General features: G+C 41.5%; 1 protein-coding gene across 1 annotated transcript in view; it reads right to left on the bottom strand.

Annotated features, from left to right (window-relative positions):
• Positions 1-13,103, bottom strand: part of tox (thymocyte selection-associated high mobility group box) — a 57,117-nt gene extending 44,014 nt beyond the window's left edge. Inside the window, exon 1 of the mRNA XM_079285010.1 lies at positions 12,513-13,103. Within this exon, the coding sequence (XP_079141136.1) occupies positions 12,513-12,617 (105 nt within the window). The 5' untranslated portion in view covers positions 12,618-13,103. The remainder of the gene's footprint in view (positions 1-12,512) is intronic.
• Positions 13,104-17,373: the final 4,270 nt, after the last annotated feature.

The following is a 17,373-nucleotide window of genomic DNA, read 5'->3' as shown; positions in this document are numbered from 1 at the left end:
GTGTGTGTGTGTGTGTGTGTGTGTGTGTGTGAGAGAGAGAGGAGGGTGATTCACACAGCTGTGGTAGTTCAGCTCAGCAATTGTTTATCTGTCTTATCTCTGTCACCATGACAGCAGTATAAACCAAGTTTTATTGGCTAAACTGTATTGGCGCTGACTAAAAGTCTAGATGGTGTGTGCGTCAGTGGCGGGCCGTGCATTTTATACCTGGGCCTTCACTGCTGTCCTGCAGCTGAAACACAGCTACTGTTATTATTTGTTTCGTGTAAAAATGAAGCTCAACACCTATAAATACACGAACTGCAGAGTGCAGATACATGAATAAGCCGAGAGTGCGTCTCCTCTCTTCTGTGACTGCTGCGCGAGGCTGCTGTGAGAGTTACCGCCTGTGAGTGCTTTGGGGCGGCTCACGGCAGCACCTGCTGATCGTTCACGACAGTGCAGAACGGTACGTGCTTTCACGTCAGAGTCAAAACACCACAAAAGTCTCCAACACCAGAAAAAGTCGGTAGATTTGTCACTAGCTTTTGACAAAAAAGTCGCCATGAGGGTTTGGAAAGTCGTCAGATTTAGCGAGAAAGTCGCCAAATTGGCACGTTTTGATGGATTGACTCAAACACAGAATACAGCAGCCATGCTTCTAGTATGTATGTATATAGCATGTATTTGCTCCATAGGGCAAACATGAGAAAATCACCTGATCTATTAGAATGTTTGATTGTATAATGTAATGGCCGTGGGATAATAATAATAATGTATTTTATTTGTAACGCACTTTTCATTTTTTTTTTTTTTAAATCTCAGAGTGCCACAGAGCCAGTACATAGTAAAAACATGGTAAAAAGCATAGTTAAAACATAAAAAAACTATAATAAAATAAAAAATAAAATAAAAACCAGTGAATGAACGGAAACACAAAAGAAATAACTGACAGTGACTTAGGTCAGAAAGGCTTTCCTGAATAAAAAGGTTCCTTAAAAAGGGATCATTGTGGTTATAATGGGTTCCAATGGGGTTTATAGGAACTGAGGTTCAACTTCCAAAAAAAACAAAAAACACCTCACAACCATGGCAAAATGTATTCCATATGCATTAACACAATCAATATGATAATACAAATTTAAATAATTAAAAAGCTGTCTTTGGACTCACTGGAATATCTTTTTTTTTCAAAATCAAAAATGTTTATATGTTTCTGGAATATAAATCTGGCTGTCAGAAAGAGAGATGGGGGGGCATGATAACTGGTAATTATGAGGATAATTGTGCACATTTTTAGACGTTTTCATAGTCTTGGGGGGGGGGGGTTCCAAAGCTATTCGACCATCTGTAAGGACTGGACTACCCTGCTGTTAAGCAAGATGTCTTTATATTTGTAACCTCATGTCAAACCATTTTGTCTTCATTTCTGTCACACTAGCCTGATGACTGACTATTGGCAGCAGCCCTGATACAACTGCTGACGCTGCTCAACAAAACATTTTGACCGCTGATTTCTTGACGTTCTTTTTAGTCTTGAGTAAAGTTGTGGTTGAAAGTACCCACGGAGCAAAAACAGGTAGGATTTATGCTAATGCTCAAATATCATAAAAGCGCACCTCCTGGTGAACAGGTGGGATTCATCGAGTTAAGAAGAGCAATTTAAGAGAGAGCACCAAATCATTCTTTCATGAGGCCAACAGTCTTTGGAAGCAGGATGGTTAAAACCCAAATCTGACAACTCCTACTGTATGCACTGAACACATACATCACAGATTAGCAGAAAGCTTTGATTGGCATCACGTCAAGTTTACAAAACTACAAGGACTCAGGGTCAGAACAGACACCAGTTTACACATTTCAAATGTGACTTATTTATTTTACTCTATCCACAGTAATTAGCACTACACCACCACAGTTATATGATCGTGAACAAAAGATGAAAACAATCCTCAGGAACTGATCCAATCTCTTCCAACACAACTTAATTTATCCAAGTTATTGTCACTAATACAGCGCACACAAACACACACACACACACACACACACAGACAGAGAACAATGCAGCAATGATTGCAGTATGTGATTTGATTGCAATATGTTTATTTTGGAAACTAAATCCTGATAATTAGTCTCTTCTGGCAGCGCTCTATCTCCGCCCATCTGTTCCATTTGGCATCCCTCCACCAACCAGGAGTCCCTCATCACTCCGTCCCCATGATCTGACCAACTGAGATAGTTTCAGACACACCAAAAACACACGCAACAGTGCTGAAAGTCACCCAAGCATCAGCGGGCTCGAGGGGATAGGAGAGCGGGCGAGGGGGGGTCTGGCGAGGCGTTCAATAGCGGGAGTGACGGCCAACAGGGACAGACGGACAGACAGATTGACTGGTTGTGTTCTGATAGATAATTAGATGAGATGCCGACACTGTGGCTAGTTAGAAAGCCGTATGAGGGGACAATGGGAGTATGTGATACAGAAAAAACACCATGGCCATAAGGTACGACACGGTACGATAAGGTACGATACGGTATGGTACGATACGTTATGATAAGGTACGATAAGGTACGATACGGTATGGTATGATACGTTACGGTACAATACATTATGATAAGGTACGATACGGTACAGTATGATGCGGTACGATGTGGTGTGATACGGTACGGTATGATACGGTGCGGTACGATGCGGTACGCAGTACGATGCGGTGCAATACAGTACAATACAGTACAATGCGGTACGATGCAGTGAGGTACGGTACGCTGCGGCGCAATACGGTACGATACGATACGTACGATGTGGTGCGGTACGGTATGATACGGTACGGTATGATACAATACTGTATGCTATGGTACGGTACGGTATGATACGATACGGTACGGTATGATACAATACTGTATGCTATGGTACGGTACGGTATGATACGGTACGGTATGATACAATACTGTATGCTATGGTACGGTATGATATGATACGGTACGGTATGATATGGTACGATACGATACGGTATGATACGATGCCGTGCGATGCGGTACGATGCCGTGCTGTACGATACGGTACGGTATGATACGATGCCGTGCTGGACGATACGGTATGATACGATGCCGTGCTGTACGATACGGTACGGTATGATACGATGCCGTGCTGGACGATACGGTATGATACGGTGCCGTGCGGTACGATGCCGTGCTGTACGATACGGTACGGTATGATACGATGCCGTGCGGTGCGATGGCGTGCGGTGCCGTGCGGTACGGTATGATGCCGTGCTGTACGATGCTGTGCTGTACGATGCAGTGCTGTACGATGCCGTGCGGTGCGGTACGGTACGATGCCGTGCGGTACGGTACGATGCCGTGCGGTACGGTACGATGCCGTACGGTACGGTACGATGCCGTACGGTACGGTACGATGCCGTACGGTACGGTACGATGCCGTACGGTACGGTACGATGCCGTACGGTACGGTACGATGCCGTGCTGTACGATGCCGTGCGGTACGGTACGATGCCGTGCGGTACGGTACAATGCCGTGCGGTACGATGCCGTGCGGTGCAGTACGGTACGATGCGGTGCGGTACGATGCCGTGCGGTACGATGCCGTGCGGTGCGGTACTGTACGATGGCGTGCTGTACGATGCGGTGCGGTACGATGCGGTGCGGTACAATGCCGTGCGGTACGATGCCGTGCGGTACGATGCCGTGCGGTACGATGCGGTGCGGTACGATGCCGTGCGCTACGATGCCGTGCGCTACGATGCCGTGCGCTACGATGCCGTGCGGTACGGTACGATGCCGTGCCGTGCGGTGCGGTACGGTACGATGCCGTGCTGTACGATGCCGTGCGGTACGATGCCGTGCGGTACGGTACGATGCCGTGCGGTACGGTACGATGCCGTGCGGTACGGTACGATGCCGTGCGGTACGATGCCGTGCTGTACGATGCCGTGCAGTACGGTACGATGCCGTGCTGTACGATGCCGTGCGGTACGGTACGATGCCGTGTGATAAAATAGGATCCGATTATGGTTGTAATGGGGTGGAACATTTTCGGTATCAATAAAAGTTAAGGTCAAGAATTTGGGAATTTTCACAATTTCAACATAAAAATGTCACCTTTTAGTGAACGTATTTGAAGGATAAATACACATAAACAAGCAATACTAGGTCTTATGGCATGTTTAGTTTGAAAGTATTTGACTTGTAGCCATGCTGTGCATTCAGCAGCACACTCTTCCATCATGTGCAGATAATCTGCCAGCACCCCATTAAATAAGAATTTAGTTAGATTACAACCCTCTGCACAGTGCATTCTCCCATCACATGTGCAGCCAACACCATCCGAGCCAAAGCCTTGCATGCTTTCATGTACATTTAGATCATATTAGAGTGGATATATTTGACATTTTTTATGATATTTCAGTCAACCAGCAGTTAGTAGCCTAAAGCTGAAAGTGCACAGTTCATACCTTATCTCCTTCTGCTGGTGAGATGAAGCCTGACTGAGCTCATTGAGGAGTTTTACAATAAAGAATGCATTGAAACGGTTTTAATTAAAACATTTCTTTTATAAATTAGCTGTTTACTGTAAACCATAAGTTTGCACACAGCCTACATTGTCAGCTCAAATTTTCACATGAGTTAACTTGCTAGCTAAATTGTATGTTTTTGACAGATTGATTGGTTTATTGGCAAATGAATGCATGGTAAAAGGTTAATTTCTATCTGCATATGGTAAGTACAGCCTGAGCAAATAACCCCTATATTTCCATTTTATCCGTGTTATTTCCAGTTCCGCCTTGAATATTCCTGTAATTTTGTAACCGTCCTGCTGAAACATCACAAGCAGCGTTCAAGCAGACAAGCCGATTGTGTCGCTGTAGATGCATGAAAGACTATTTTAAAATGACTGACAAATCCATCCTAATTAATCTTTGTAATCCTGACTGACAGAAATTATTCTTTAAAAACGGCTGTTGAAGAGTGGATGATCCTGTTTATGCCGTGGCTACATGCCAGTGATCATAATGTACAGGAAGTGGAGTCAGCCAACTGGCAGAGGGGAGCAGATTTATTATTATATGCGTGTACCCCCAGGTGAAACTAAGCCCCGAGTGTGATGACAATAAATTGTCACCCGAGGTGACTTAGGATCAGAGCCTACAGGTGGACGCTGGGATGGAGGAGGCGGGGTTTATTAAATGCTATATGGGTGAATGGGCAGAGGCTTCAACAGAACTTCTTTTTGTAAAGGATGTTTTAGCTATTTGCTGCATGTGCAGTAAGTGAACAACATCAGGACTCTCAATAATTCAGCCATAATGTTACTTTTTACAGCTGTGATTTTTCCTACTTTGTCAGAATGTCTTCTGTAACAGGCGTATGACAATCTTCTCCTGGTAAAGTAGACCAAACCTACTGTCCCACCACCACATCATATTTTCGCTCTCACATTTTGGTAAATAACTACGGAGTTATGGTACCCCAACTTTCAATCCCTCTCTTTTAACATGTTGCTAGGCAGTTCCTGGAGTCCGTAACACATTAGAACAGCTATTTTTGCGTTACCATAACCAAAAGTTGTGGATTTTTTAGGTACTACCTCAATCTATGTTCCAAATGGGCTGAGCCCATACTAGAAGTTGGAATTAAAACAAAGCAGACCGCTGATTGGTCAGAGAGAATTGCCACGAGTTTGACGCCGGACATCCTGTACGAACACGCTATTTCTAAATAGCCATGCTACCGTCGATAGCGGCCACAACTTCATTTTTTTCCCTGAACCAGATTTGGACAGCTGTTACTGTTCACTGCAGCGAAGTGCAGACATTCCTGTTTGGTTGCAGATGAAAGGATTCAGCGGGGGGTGTTCCGTTGGTGACGATGTCACGGGCTTTTTTGTGACCTAATAGTATACATACAGTATTAAAGTTATTATTGCTCACTCTGACCACTATTTGATAATCTGGTAGTGTATTTCTAACCCTTCTGTGCCTCTCCATCAGTCTATATTCTCCTGTTCTTTACTGAGGCCTTCTTTGTTCCTCCCTGTTCTCTCTTCCTCTCTATTTGCTTTAGAAATACCTCACCCAGCTTTCACAATCATCATGTTTACATTAGTCTCTCACCCTCTCTCTCTCTCTCTCTCTCTGTGTGTGTGACTAAACTGTGCTTTCGTTTATGATTTTAAGATTACATACTGAGTGATTCACTCGGCCAAAAGAAAAATATTCATACAAATGGATATATACCAAATATGTTTTGGATAACTAACTGCTTCAATTGAACAACTTCATTTTGCTTTGAGTTTTCCAGACAGACCTTCCTCTGATGTCTCATTCAAAAGCTATCTTATTCCAAACCACGGACACATCACAGCGACTGCAGGCATCTGATTGGTAGAGCATGTTTTATAAAATAAAATTACATTTATATACGACTGAGTCGTAGGAATGCTTATTGATTAATCTGTCAATTCTTTCTGTCTATTCATTGATTATTCCCTTGGTCAATTAAGCTTCAGAATCTGTGATGTCGTCTTTTGTCCAATCGTCTTTACTTAATGGCAATTATTAGACCATCAAGTTATCTCTGCTTATAATGGTTATTATGATGCGTTTGATCATCTTTCTCTTAAACCTCAATAGAATCCATTTTACCAGACAGTCACCTCGAGAATGATGGTAGAATCCATTTCAATGAGGCAAAGAACAGCTTCACTTCTGTGTCCATCTACAGAAGAACGATGAAGAGAGGATCTCCCTTTTCTTCAAATGCAGTGAAACACCAGAGACCTTAAGCACAATGTATTATGGCAATGCAACATTGAGTGTGTGAAAGGAACGCTGCCTACTCAATTCACACTTATATCAAGTGCAGCAACTTCTCAAGACCAAGCTGTTTCACGTCTGAGTGACTGGGGGTTAGCTTAGCATCGACTAGCTTTGTCCTGGAGACAAGAGTGAAGTAAGACCGGGCTGCACGTTTCTTAAGACTGGACCAATCCTGATGGCCAAACGTAACAGACGTCAACCACGTGTGGCGTGTTTACGGTCTGAGCTAGGCTAATTCATCCGTTTGTCTAAATGATGGATCACTACAAACATGCCATGTGTTTAAAACTGACTGTAGTACATTTGGATGCATCACACATCGTAGCCCTCAGAATCACACTGAGACATTCACACCTCCACTTCTCAGAGGCAATTGTGAAAACATTTTGCTGTATTTAATTAAAATGGAAAAAGTAGACCATCCCTACTATGACGTCTTTACATGAACACATCTGCAGGACCCACCACTACTTTTTCTCTCTCTCACACACACACACACACACACACACACACACACACACACACACACACACACACACACACACACACACACACACACACAGTCTCTCTCCGTTCTTTTTCACTACAATCTCTCTCTGTTCTGTTCCTCTTCTTCTGTTCCTGCCTCTCTCCCTCTTTCCTCTGCTGTGCCGTTCTCTCTCTCGCTCTTTTATATACTCTCTCTCTCTCTGTTCCACACACACACACACAGTAATATGATCTCTTCTATCAGGCCGACACAGCCGTGAATCAAAAGAGAGAAATATAGTACAAACCTTAGTGGCCCCACCCCCACTACACTCTCTCTCTCTCTCTCTCTCTCTCTCTCTCTCTCTCTCTCTCTCTCTCTCTCTCTCTCTCTCTCTCTCTCTCTCTCTCTCTCTCTCTCTCTAACATCCCTACCCCCAACAACCCTCTTCTCTCTTCAGTCCCTACCCCCAACCACACCACACAGCTCTCTCTCCACATCCCTCGTTCTGAAAGAAATATACTCTGACGGAAAAAAAGAAAAAAAAACAATGCGATGCTGCATGATTCTATGAGCACAACACTTCTACAAATGATGTTAGAGTCGGAGATTAACAGCAGCAGATTGGCATACAGCACAGCGAGTGTTGTCATTAAATACATGTAAATATATATATATCACTATAATCTCATAAAGACATAGACGGGATATTCTGTTCATGCCCAACCTGCAGGTCAGAGGTCACAGTTGGCTACAAAATTAGATGTGGTGCTACAATTCCAAAATACATAATGCATGTATAAAGTAGGTACCATATAATAACAGTCATACTGTATTATTTTGGTTTTTTCAAATATACAGGATACAATAAAAACATTTGTTCTCCGTTGGACATCAACGGCAATTACACATCACCACTAGAAAGCAAAATGTTTCTCCAAAGATGGTGTTTTCTCTGGAGATGTCTCTCCACACTCAGTTTGTATTTATCACAGCTGTAGGTACCGTCTCTGTTTTGCATTGTAGAACTTTTCTATATTCTGTATTTCTGCAGTGACCACTCAAGGAGGTATATGGAGTTAGTTGCACGTGCAGTAAAGCAAAAGTGGACTTTACCAGCACACCCTGAAACACACTAACTACTAAAAAACATTTGCTCCCAAAACATGTTTCCTTTCAGACTAAATACACGTTCAGGAGTTCATTTTATTATTTTGTCTATTTGCATCTGTAGATTTTCAACAAAAGTTACTGTTAAGTAATAGCTCATTTACATATTGAAATACAACATTTTCACAAAAAACGTGTAATAGAAAAAAGAATTGTCCTAATGTAAGTTGTCAACTTGTGAAGTTTCATGTTGATATCTATGAGATACTTTTATGACCCTATTCACCTGTAGTGTCTTCTAAATGTCTGTAATTGAACTAAACGTCTCTTTAAAGGACGTTTTCTCTCAGACTCTGATCCAGAAATCTCCACTTCAGCAGCTCTTACATACACCAAACTTTAGTTTCATAGTTTTGTTCACATATCATTCATACTAACATTTTATTGCTAAAAACATGGAGAAAATGTTATTTTTTATGGCTGTTGACAATATGTTCTGGTTTATGGAGTGATACAAAGCGATATCTAAAACCTCTATGGAGTGATACAAAGAGATATCTAAAACCTATATGGAGTGATACAAAGAGATATCTAAAACCTCTATGGAGTGATACAAAGAGATATCTAAAACCTATATGGAGTGATACAAAGAGATATCTAAAACCTCTATGGAGTGATACAAAGAGATATCTAAAACCTCTATGGAGTGATACAAAGAGACATCTAAAACCTCTATGGAGTGACACAAAGAGATATCTAAAACCTCTATGGAGTGATACAAAGAGATATCTAAAACCTCTATGGAGTGATACAAAGAGATATCTAAAACCTCTATGGAGTGATACAAAGAGATATCTAAAACCTCTATGGACTGATACAAAGAGATATCTAAAACATCTATGGAGTGATACAAAGAGATATCTAAAACCTCTATGGAGTGATACAAAGAGATATCTAAAACCTATATGGAGTGATACAAAGAGATATCTAAAACCTCTATGGAGTGATACAAAGAGATATCTAAAACCTCTATGGAGTGATACAAAGAGACATCTAAAACCTCTATAGAGTGACACAAAGAGATATCTAAAACCTCTATGGAGTGATACAAAGAGATATCTAAAACCTCTATGGAGTGATACAAAGAGATATCTAAAACCTCTATGGAGTGATACAAAGAGATATCTAAAACCTCTATGGACTGATACAAAGAGATATCTAAAACATCTATGGAGTGATACAAAGAGATATCTAAAACCTCTATGGAGTGATACAAAGAGATATCTAAAACATTTGTGGAGTGATACAAAGAGATATCTAAAACATCTGTGGAGTGATACAAAGAGATATCTAAAACCTCTATGGAGTGATACAAAGAGACATCTAAAACCTCTATGGAGTGATACAAAGAGATATCTAAAACATCTATGGAGTGATACAAAGAGACATCTAAAACCTCTATGGAGTGACACAAAGAGATATCTAAAACCTCTATGGAGTGATACAAAGAGATATCTAAAACCTCTATGGAGTGATACAAAGAGATATCTAAAACCTCTATGGAGTGATACAAAGAGATATCTAAAACCTCTATGGACTGATAAAAAGAGATATCTAAAACATCTATGGAGTGATACAAAAAGATATCTAAAACCTCTATGGAGTGATACAAAGAGATATCTAAAACATTTGTGGAGTGATACAAAGAGATATCTAAAACATCTGTGGAGTGATACAAAGAGATATCTAAAACCTCTATGGAGTGATACAAAGAGACATCTAAAACCTCTATGGAGTGATACAAAGAGATATCTAAAACATCTGTGGAGTGATACAAAGAGATATCTAAAACATCTGTGGAGTGATACAAAGAGATATCTAAAACCTCTATGGAGTGATACAAAGAGATATCTAAAACTTCTATGGAGTGATACAAAGAGACATCTCAAACCTCTATGGAGTGATACAAAGAGATATCTAAAACTTCTATGGAGTGATACAAAGAGATATCTAAAACCTCTATGGAGTGATACAAAGAGATATCTAAAACTTCTATGGAGTGATACAAAGAGATATCTAAAACCTCTATGGAGTGATACAAAGAGATATCTAAAACCTCTATGAAGTGATACAAGGAGATATCTAAAACATCTATGGAGTGATACAAAGAGATATCTAAAACCTCTATGGAGTGATACAAAGAGCTATCTAAAACTTCTATGGAGTGACACAAAGAGATATCTAAAACCTCTATGGAGTGATACAAAGAGATATCTAAAACCTCTATGGAGTGATACAAAGAGATATCTAAAAAATCTATGAAGTGATACAAAGAGATATCTAAAACATCTATGGAGTGATACAAAGAGATATCTAAAACCTCTATGAAGTGATACAAAGAGATATCTAAAACCTCTATGGAGTGATACAAGGAGATATCTAAAACATCTATGGAGTGATACAAAGAGATATCTAAAACATCTATGGAGTGATACAAAGAGATATCTAAAACCTCTGACTCCGATACGTCAACAAAATAAACAAAGAATTCTGAACCTGGCTTTATCCAATGTTCAGAGTACTGTTCTGGAAATGTATGTAAATATTTAATAAGATAATGCCTCATTGCATTTTAACATGAACATAAAACTTGTTATACAAAAATGTGTATATTTGTACGGTATTGAGCTTCACATGGACCCGAAGTCGGAGCGGTGGCACTAAGGCGGGCGCTCGCTAGCACAGAGTTTGAACCCAGCGTTTCTGCTCACAATGATTGTCGCCACAAGCCGACACCACGTTGTGTTGCGCAGAGGAAACGCAGCTTCTCAGTGATGCTGCAGAGGAGCAGTTCATACATGTCTGCGGGCAGGGCGGGATCAGACAACCGGCCTGTGAATAATCCCATCAATCATTAAACTGTACAGCAGCGTGCTCTGACATCACTCAGTCCACTGTGCTCCATCACAGAGGCAGATCACAAGTTAACAGCACTAGCCGGGCTTGGCTCAGTTTGGGTCCCACTGTGCTAACATGATGATAAAATACAAGCATGAGTTGTACACAGCAAGCACAGCGCTTTTACTTGGACATCACATGACGCCGTTTGGGTTTACATCCCTGCTGCGTGTGACACGCGTATTCAGATGTTTGCTAACTGAAATGTATTTGAGAATTGTTGTACAAGAAAGTGAACAAAGCATATTTGAAAATTGTTATGTACATGTAATCGACATTTTATTTTATTTATCTTAATGCTGGGAAAATAAAAAACAAAATAAATGTGTTCTAAAAGTTGCCAAGATTTAAGAGTAGTTACTAATCTGTCATTTGCTCTAATAGCTGCGTTCGTCAGCTGCAACTAGTTAAATAATAAAGCAATTAATCAGTGAGCACAGTCCTACCCAGGCAAGCATCCCTCTGAGACCACACATGATGGATGATGGATAGACAGACAGTCCTATATTGATAAAATATCATTTCATCCAGCGTAAGAGTGGTCTCTCAAGGTTGCACACACTGGATCCCTGTAAGCTCCACGATTCTGTCTGGATCCGACCCTAACCTTTGACCTTGCTCTGGAGGGAGAAAGACAACAGAGCTTACCCGGACACGATGAACCTCAGTGTCATTAAACTGAAAGGTTTGAACTCCAGTTTGAACTATTTGAAAAAAGAAAAAAAACAGCCAACAGTGCTGGTTCCGCTCCCTAATCACTTTCCATGTAATTTCATTCTCACCACAAATCTTCTGTTTGTACTTGTGATTCAGTGCATATCTAAACTTAATTACCTTTCAATTACAGGTGGCGAAGTTTTAATTAAAGGTGTCATTACATCACTGGCAACGAACAGGGAGTGAAATGACTGCCCGTGAGTGGATGTGCTCAAAGGAAATGGGGTAACACTGGGATGTAGTTCCCTTCGATGGTTGTTTAAGTGTAATTGGAGCCTAATAAAGCAATTAATGACCACCTAATTGGCCGGGCAAGAAGGATGAATACACAGAGAGGTGAGATAGCGGAGGTAATCAAAGTAGGACACGACAAAGGTGTCTTTTATCTCTCAGACAATGGGAAACACAAGGGGTCTATGGAGGGTCCTTCTTTCCTTGCTTACCTTGTTGGTCCCGAAGGTCGGGTCCGGGTAGGAGAGTTGCCCCAACCTGGTGTGGTCTGACGCGGCCAGAGGCTGAGGAGAAGGTGGGTAAACGGTTACATCCATGGCTCAAGATACATCCACTTCTCCGTCCGTTCTTGCGCTCGACGTTATTTCTTCTCGGGTCTCTGTGAATGTCTGAAAACCTTTTTTTACAAAGTTGGATGGTTATAGGTGAGTGCGCGAGCGACCAAGCAGAGAAACAACCTCGGTCCGATCAAACGAGCTTCTTTTAGAAAAGAAATGCAGGTTTCAAGCAGTTAAGTCGATGAAATAACCCTAAACCAAGCTTCTGGAGTCAGTGAAGTTTAGACGGATGCTCTCCTTCCCGCACCGGGTTTCACGCTCCAGTAATCGCTGCTGTTAGTACTAAACTTCCCGGTAAACCCACTTCTTCAATACTTTCCGTTAAAAAACAAACAGCAAAGGTTCACTTTTTAAAAAGCGTAGTTTTCCATCCGTTTGAACGTGGCTATGTATCCGGTGCTTGGTTCGAACAGGGGGACGTGGTTGGACCCTGTCTGTCCCTGGTTGGGACTCTGTGTTTTAATGCTCCTCTGCCGCTACTGCTGCTGCTGCTGGTGCCTCGCGGACCAGTCATACAAAGAGCTCCAGCATCAAGCTGGCAAGAGTAAACCGTAACAAACCCGGATGTGCATTTTCTCACAAAATAAAAGCGCTGATTCCCCCCGTGGACAACAAGAAAAACAAAACAATAGATTGAAAAGGACATAGCGTACTTCTCATTAAACAAATTTATTCAAACCGTCCACGACTCGTTACACTAACTACAATCCAAATCTCAGCGGTGTGTTGTTTAAAAAATACTGTTTCAGAACCCTGAGTGATTTTATTTTGAGAGTAATCGATATATCCGTTTGCATCCACCTTGACAAACAGGATCCAAGAGGAGCGAAGCTGCAGATTGTGCTCCATCTAGAGGGGAAGAGTGTGACCAGAGGTCCAGCCAGTTGTCTCTTTGGCCCAAATAAAAGTACTGAATGGGTGTTTTAAATTATAGGGATGCGTGACTCTTTAAACATAGAGTAATTTAACAGAAGCAAAAAATGTAAACATTGTAGAAAAAAAAGCATGTTAATTATTCACGTGTCTGCTGTCCATGGTGCTAACACTGCACAGCACCCATTCCTTAAAAGCCAGGTCCACTGTGTGTCGATCGGTCCTTAGTAACTTGGTTATTAGTATGAGTAAATCAAATGTAGTTTCAAGGCTGTTGTTTTAGTTGGCATGGTGCTCGCATTCTGCATGAACTAAAATAAAGTTGTGTTCAACGAAATGGCCGCTAAAAGTGCAATAAAAAAAGACGACAGTGTACCTAAAGTGCATGTAGAGACTGCTTCGCTCACATCATTTGATAGGAATGTTTGAAAGTAACAGGGTATACTTTACACCACTGGTTGTGGGGGAACTAACAGCATTTCCCGTCAGGGCCCCGAACAGGTTAATCCAGCTGGGACACATACTATCTTGTTTCTTGCACGTCTAGTTTCTGCTGTTTACAGTGACAACATTAGGAAATATTTTAAAACTATAGGCAGGCTAACATTAATTACATTTTTGTTTTCTACCTAACTCATATGATACTTTGCCTTTTCCAGCTTTTTTTACCTGAGGCTGGTGCTGGGTGCACGTTGAAATCATGACGGGAAAAAGAGTCACTTTTTTGTCACTGAAAAAGCAATGGGCTCGGGGAAAGCACCGGATTGATTGTCCATTAATGCCCCCAAAGTGAAACTCTGTGTCATTGTCACTCCCAGCTCGTCAAATACAGACGCGTGATCACTGGCTCTGCTTTAAACTCCGCGCTCTTGGTCTGGCGAGCTCTGGCGTCACTTTTGGACTTGTAACATGCACAGTGCATGTCTTTTCAAAATAAACCTCAGTCTTCACAGGAAGTTAGGTTTAGTGTTAACATACACAAAGAAATGTGTTCTCAATTATATGTTATCTATTTGTATTGTCATATGCCGGCTTTATATAGTTAACTCAGGTACTGTGTGATGGACAAAGAGAACAGCCAATAAGAGGTGCTGAAGGTGACATGTGTCAATAAAGTTTTACTTTGGACAAAAGAGTTCCACTGAACAGAAGTGATGCCCCACGTTGTTTTATTCCTCCGTAATGATATTCGGGTTAGCACTGGGTATACACGCCAGAATTGCTGTACAATCTACATCTGCCAATATTTAGACAACAAAACCACTTGGTTAGGTTTGGAAAAAGAGTTGGTCGACGGTAACCTCACTGACTAACGACTCACGAGCGCCAAACGAGTCATCCAAACGAGTCATCACTTTCTCTGAGTGTCTGGTAACGAATGGTGGGTTAACACTGGAGTGAGTTGAAAGAGCGGTGGTCGGCATCAGACGCCGAGGGCCACTGACGATATTTGACGAGTCGAGACTGAGTGGGACCGGGTTAGAAACTCTGCCGATCCTCGACAGGCTCAGCAACCGCCGACACAGAGCCCGCCAAAAACCAGCTAACCATCGGCCCAAGGGAGACCTCGCGAGGGGAGAAGGCAGACAAATTGGCCTGTAAATAGCGAAGATGTCCGTTTCATTAATCTGCACAAGAAATAAAAAAAATTGAATAAAAATAAAAATCATCCACCTACAGTGATCAGTGACCCGGACAGACGTGATCACTAATGTGATAACTGTACATGCTGTGGCGCATAACCACACCTATGGTGTCAATAATGCCTGAAAGAGGAACTCCACACACGCTGTTTCGTGCCCTGCTCACATATAGATCCATGATGGCGTATGATGCTGAAGAGGGTGATTTTTTTTCCTACAAAATTCATCATGTGTGTAAAAACTGCTTTTTCCAGATGAAACAATGAAACAGATTGTGTGTGTTTGACAAACAGAGACTATTCAATACTCAATAAACAGAGATATGCAATGACAGAACAACACATTTCCATTGCCCGGAAATAAATACATACACACAGATGCACATAAACAAAGAGATTGTGTCCCACACACACACACACACACACACACACATACACGGATGCACATGTCACTGATTCACACACACACAGTACACTTCAACAGATGCTCACACATGCATATTAAATGTAGAGATCCACTCACACACATGAAGTACCTGCAGACACACATAATTACACTATATAGTAGCAAAACACACCCACACATACACATTATGAATACCATCCGAACACACACACGTGCATTTTGGAAACAGAACCGTGGACACACAAGTACATAAAAATGCACATACACACTGAGTTTATACGCACACAAGTAGTTGTCGTAAAATGTTCTCTTTCACTCTCTCCCTAACACAGACACACACACACACACACACGCCACAAGCCAGCCCACACATACTTAGTGAACATACATACAGTGGGTGTTCTGCCCATCCCCCACATACACACATACATATATGCACCCCTCCCCACTGAAAAAGACATAATTCACTTGCACATTCTCCTCCCCCACACACAGTTCCTCTCTATAAAACTCCACACACACACACACACAGACAGTATACACACGCCGAACCACATGCTCATATGCACTAAACTAATCAAACACACGTATACACTTAAATACTCTACATATACACCCGCACTTGGCACACAGAAGCACACACACACACACAGATATAAAACCAGATGCAAGCACACAACTGCAACATAAACACACCATGCCAGTGCTGCACCATATGCATGTCAACATACATTAGCATACATATAGATATATATATATATAGATATATATATACTGTATATACATGCACATAGAGACAAACACACACACACACACACACACACACACACACACACACACACACACACACACTCTCACCCAGTTCTCAGATTTCCATGCATGAGCTTTCCAACATGTCTGATGGGTTGAAACATTAATGTACTGTAGCGTTTGAATGATGTGTGTCTCATCATGTCGGGGGGATTACATTATAGATTCATAGCGCAGCAATCCACTCCGGGTAAAAAAGCACCAGCCCTTTAGGTATTACTGCTCTCCAGTAGAAGAGAGGAGGAGGCGCAAAATGCTGGAGAGAAAAACACGAAATTTTATAAAATATCGTGACTTTTCTTTTTTTGTCATATTTAGCTTGCGTGACAAAAAGCAACACTTAATCAATGTTTGTGCACATTTGTATTCACCTTTCTCCAACATTCAACCTGAGACATGTGGTTTTATGTTACCTCTGGGATCTCCATTTCTTATAAAGTCAACAAAAACTTGAACAGAGTTTGGATGCGTGGCGTTGTAATGACAGAATAGTGCTTGTATACCATATCCGGTGCAAAAAGTGACGTCATGAGTTTTTAGTTGTGATTCTTGAGCTTGGTTTATGACCACCAGAAGGGTCATAACAGTAAGATGTCGTGTCCTCAATCCACTCCACACCACAGAGCTAGGTCAGGAGTTCTGTCCCAAATGAATGAAAAAAAGGATCAGATGCAGTGGGTCGTAAATATGTCTTATTAAGGTCCAAAATAAATATTCTGCTTACCATCACTGTCTGCCGTTATGAATCAAAATTGAATGTATTCAAGGTTGCTGAGTTTTCTCACAGTTTATCACCTTTTTTCGTTTCAGAAAACGATCCGTTTTGTGTCTCTGCATCGGTGCAGTCGGTCTGAACAATAAGAATATGGTAAAGAATGAACAGGTGCCGTTCAGTAATGAAAGAGATCCAGTCACTGGAGTAGAAGGTCAACGGTTGAATCCGTCCATAGATTGAGAGTACTTGGTGGAGTCCGTATATAAAATGTCCAACAGCTGACCTCATA

This window comes from Melanostigma gelatinosum (genome assembly GCF_949748355.1).
Source record: "Melanostigma gelatinosum genome assembly, chromosome: 15".
NCBI classification, from domain to species: Eukaryota; Metazoa; Chordata; class Actinopteri; order Perciformes; family Zoarcidae; genus Melanostigma; species Melanostigma gelatinosum.
This window is presented reverse-complemented; position numbering and strand designations above follow the sequence as displayed.